The sequence below is a fragment of the Monopterus albus genome, unplaced genomic scaffold (genome assembly GCF_001952655.1).
Source record: "Monopterus albus unplaced genomic scaffold, M_albus_1.0 scaffold3.1, whole genome shotgun sequence".
Taxonomy (NCBI): Eukaryota; Metazoa; Chordata; class Actinopteri; order Synbranchiformes; family Synbranchidae; genus Monopterus; species Monopterus albus.
In genome coordinates this window covers 5,886,616-5,891,562 of record NW_018127883.1, presented here as the reverse complement: position 1 = coordinate 5,891,562, position 4,947 = coordinate 5,886,616, and the positions used below count along the sequence as shown (strand labels likewise).

Genomic DNA, 4,947 nt, shown 5'->3' with positions numbered 1-4,947 from the left:
CCTAAAAAAAAAACTATAATGAAACTGACAATTAGGTTGCTTTTTTAAGGTTCCCCATTTCTAAAACAATTAAATCAAGCAAACTTATTGATTGCTATATGTGATCATCTAATGTAGACCTCATCTGCTTAAAGACTTTTTACTAGCTACCAAAAAAGTCAAGGAAATTTTCTTTTTCCCATTTTCTGTGATAATTTAGAAGTTTTTAGCTCATTTTATCGGTTTACACAAAATATTAAATACTCTCAGCACCCTTCTGACGATTAAAAAATAATTATTATAGTGAATAAATAACAAATAATATTCATTTTATTGTATTTTTATGGACTTAATTAGTCAAACCTAAGGATTTTCAATTTGAAAATATCTGAACCATTCTTTAAAAACCTACTATGTGGAGATTATGTGCAACTGTGGAATATTAATTTGTTCTCAGGGTGTTAAAACCTCTGCTTTTCTAAAACACTACTGAGGACACAACATCTGTGCCATCAGTGGTAGCTACATTCCTGCGGTGAGGTTCCTTCTGTGTATATATGATTGTTTGAGAGGGCTGTAACGGTATGTTTCAGTGTGGTTTGGTACGACCAGACGTCCTACCCGACATCCTGGCAGCTGGACCCCACGGAAGGGCCGAACAGGGAGCGACGGCGACTACAGAGATGCTACCTCACCATCCCCAACAAATACCTGCTCCAAGACAGACGCAAGCCTGAAGGTGCATCATCCTTTTTCCTTGTCACAAACTGGCAGAGATCTGTGTTTGTCAGCCTCATTGTTAATCATTTGACCTTTGCGTCTTGTTTAGACACCCTGAAGTCACCACTATCCTTCCTGTTTGAGGATAAGACCCACTCCTCCTTCTCCTCCACTGTCAAAGACAAAGCCACCAGCGAGTCCATCAGGTAAACATTTCTTCTTCTCTGTTTATCTGCCCTTCCATAAGCCCATAGTGTAACCATCATTTCCCTCTTGGTAAGCCGGGATGAACTGAGGCACGTACACATCCTATTAACTGGTGCTACACTGAGAGGTGTGTGTGCTTTATTCAGATGGTGTCTTGTATGAGAAATGTCTGTTGTATCCTTAGGTTCACCAGGCGTTGCATCAGTGTCGCCCCCTCCAGAGAGACTGCAGGGGAGCTACTTCTGGGTAAGACCATTGCTCACAGCTGCTCCATGCTTAATAAACTCAGCTGGTCACAAGACCCAAAGAAAGTGCTCTCTTTGTTAGGTATTCAGTAGGGAAACCTTTTGTTTGTCTTGTTCTTACTACACCAAATCTCACTGACCCTGTGCTGCCTCACAGGAAAGTGTGGGATGTACTTTGTGGAGGACAATGCTGCTGATGCTCACGACAACCAGGTAAAGCTTACTTTACTGCTGACACTTATGCTCTGCCATGTGAGTCCACCTGGCAACTCAACACCAGATGTGTTGATGTTTGGACAGAGCCTTCACGGGGAGACGGAGGCACCGTCTTTCTCCTGGACATATGAAGAGATCAAGGAGGTGCACAAACGATGGTGGCAGCTGAGAGACAACGCTGTGGAAATATTCCTCACCAACGGCAGAACCCTGCTGTTAGCCTTTGACAACACCAAGGTGATATGACAAAACGTCACATGAAACAAATAAGAAATAAGCCACGTTGTCAGTGGAAGGTTAGATATTCAGGAAATAAACACTGAAATGAATGGTGATATTGCTCAGGAACTGCATACAGGAGATGTTCTAGTATATTTCCTTTAGCTGTTTCCATTTCCATTATTGCAAAGATCATCCATAACACGGATATTAAGAAGAGAAAGATTCACCCTGTGTTTTATTTGAGTATAAAAACACAGGATGGGCCATGATTTAAAAAAAAAAAATGCCAAGATGAAAAAGTGCACCGAGGATGCATGAAGAGACCAAATCAAGCAGCTTGTGGGGGGGACATTTGCAGTGAGATTTAATTATTGAATTGCCTTTTTAGTATTCTGTCCCTGATACCTGCTGAGCTCGGTAGTATGCTGTGCCAGGAGTCAATTATGAAAATAAGAAACAGTGCCATCATATTCTGTAAAAAAAAAAAAATTATTGTTTTACACTATTTTCCATGAAATTCAGCAAAAACATTGGACAACCAGCTTTTAAATGAGTCAGGAGTTTACAACAGGCAGAAACATCAAAGTCGTTCTTCGTCAGATGGTCTGTGGACTTGCAAAAACCTTTACTGGAAAAATGGTCAAAAAAGACTTTCATTTTTTTCTGTGCATTTACTTAAATTTGAAACTGACAGGTATTGGATTTTTGTGAAATGTCTTGTAATTTGGTCCACACATTCATGTCCTCTTCTCGATGAATTCTTACCTCTGACTTTTCAACATCATCAGGTCAAATGTTTAATTTGTCAACCACTTGACTTTCCCATTAGGTCCAGCTTTACTCTTTGTTTAGTGTTAATTACAGATGTTAGCATGCTAACAGGCTAAATTGGAGATGAACATAAACATTTTACCTGCTTAACATCGGCATAACTTTGTCATTATGAGTAAGTTAGCATGCTCATATTAACATTTGTTGTAAACCTTGCTGTCAAGTACAGCCTTACAGCTTGATTGCTAAAAGCTGATATCAGTATTTTTGTAATTGAAGTTATTAATATTTGAGTACATGTCAGCAGCATTCAGTGTCTTTACCTTTACTGTCTCTCAAAATACTATGTATTCCATGTTTCTCCCTGGTTTGGTGAAAACTCACCAAGTCTTGAGTAATTTGATATGGATTATCAGCTCCTTAAGGCAACAGGCTCAATATTCTTTGGAAAGTAAAGACACACAACTGGTTTTATCATTTAGATTATATTTGCAAGTATTTTTCCAATGTTTCAGTTCAGTCTTGACATTAGTGTTGGAAATAGTGGCATTGATATTCTGTGTTCTCACCTTAGTTCCGTGACGACGTCTACCACAACATCCTCACCTCTGACTTGCCCAACCTCCTGGAGCACGGAAACATCACAGCGCTCACACAGCTGTGGGGCTCGGGCCAAATCTCTAACTTTGAGTACCTCACACATCTCAACAAGCACGCAGGACGCTCCTTCAATGACCTCATGCAGTACCCAGTGTTCCCCTTTATCCTGCGAGATTACACCAGTGAGACACTTGACCTGCAGGACCCAAACATCTACAGGTCAGTGCTGGGCAACTATTCTGTTTCTCTCTTAGGAAAGGTATTTGAGGTTACTTTATACCAAGTTTTATGAGCGAAAAAGTCCTGCACTCAAAATCTGTACCTCTTCTCCTCTTGTTTATGCTAAAGCTATTCCAGACCATCATGATAAATGAACTAAAGTCAAGTCATTTATAATAAGACGTCACAAGTGGACATCATGATTCATTGTTGTTTCCATTTTGTGGTCATGCAGGAATTTGAGCAAACCCATCGCAGTCCAGTCAAAAGAAAAAGAGGATCGCTATGTGGATAACTACAGGGTAAGGCCTTGTACCTTTTTTAGCATGTGTTACTTTACTGTAAATGTAGCAGATGTTTGTGGTATGAAAACACAGTGTTTGTTGTGCAGTACCTGGAGGAGGAGTACAAAAAGGGCATTCGTGAGGACGACCCCATGCCTCCCGTGCAACCCTACCATTATGGCTCACACTACTCCAACAGTGGCACAGTGCTGCACTTCCTCGTCCGAATGCCCCCTTTCACCAAGATGTTCCTCGCGTACCAGGGTCAGTCACACACAACAGCAAGACCAATCAATGAAAAACCTGGAGTTTGCATTGTCTTTGCAAGAGTTTGAACATGTAAAAGCTAATTGACAGTCCTCAACTGCTTAACAGCAGATTATTATCATAAATCTCCAGCAGCACCGAGCGCCACCTGTCTCCATCTTGGTTGATGCTGTGGCTTTTAGTACTGAAATGCTTGAGTGTCCTGATCTCAGATCTAACGCAGCAGCATGTTGTCCAAGCCAGGAAAGATTACTTCATCTTCACTCTTGTCTCTGATCAACCCTTCTCCTTCTCCTTTCTATTTCTTCCTGTTGTGCTAATTAGTTTTTCATATATCCCTCTCTCTCTTCTGATCCTCAGAAGCATCTTTTTATTTGATTGTAAATGTATTCAGCAAGCATGGCATCTAAGGTCATGAAAGGGTTTCCTTTCAATCAGTGAGTTGAAATGGTAATTAGATTGTCTCTGGCCTTAATCAGACCAAAGCTTTGATATCCCGGACCGGACATTTCACTCCATGAACACCACATGGCGCCTGTCCTCCTACGAGTCCATGACTGATGTGAAAGAGCTCATTCCTGAGTTTTTCTACCTCCCAGAATTTCTGGTCAACAGAGAGGGTAATTATTTTTCCACTCTCTCTTTTTTACCTTTTATAAGTGCATTTTATACCTGTATACGTGTTTCATAGCTTCTTAGAAATTAAAAAAGTAAAATTTTTCTCTTGTACAGGTTTTGATTTTGGTGTTCGTCAGAATGGTGACAGGGTGAACCATGTGAACTTGCCCCCCTGGGCTCGCAACGACCCACGTCTGTTCATCCTAATCCACCGACAGGCGCTCGAGTCTGATCAGGTCTCCCAGACACTGTGCCAGTGGATTGACCTGGTGTTTGGACTCAAGCAGAAAGGCAAAGCTGCAGTCCAGGCCATCAATGTCTTCCACCCAGCTGTAAGCAGCTGCTAGTTACCATGTTTGCTTGGAAGTATTAGAAAAACATTGCAGTTGTTGTTGCTGCATTCATCAGTTTCATATCGTTTTCACAGACATATTTTGGCATGGACGTTTCAGCGGTAGAAGATCCGGTGCAGCGACGGGCCCTGGAGACAATGATTAAGACATACGGACAGACACCCAGGCAGCTCTTCCATGCCTCTCATATCAGCAGGGCAGGCCCCAGACTCACCATGGAGGGGGAGCCGCCGGCAGCCCAGGGGC

General features: G+C 41.7%; 1 protein-coding gene across 1 annotated transcript in view; it reads left to right on the top strand.

Annotated features, from left to right (window-relative positions):
- The window catches only part of lyst (lysosomal trafficking regulator), a 59,364-nt gene that overhangs the window by 51,840 nt on the left and 2,577 nt on the right, over positions 1–4,947 (top strand). The window contains 11 exon segments of the mRNA XM_020601191.1: positions 573–718; positions 809–905; positions 1,091–1,152; positions 1,309–1,364; positions 1,452–1,604; positions 2,935–3,179; positions 3,415–3,481; positions 3,571–3,727; positions 4,210–4,350; positions 4,463–4,680; positions 4,776–4,927. Coding sequence (XP_020456847.1) covers positions 573–718; positions 809–905; positions 1,091–1,152; positions 1,309–1,364; positions 1,452–1,604; positions 2,935–3,179; positions 3,415–3,481; positions 3,571–3,727; positions 4,210–4,350; positions 4,463–4,680; positions 4,776–4,927 — 1,494 coding nt within the window.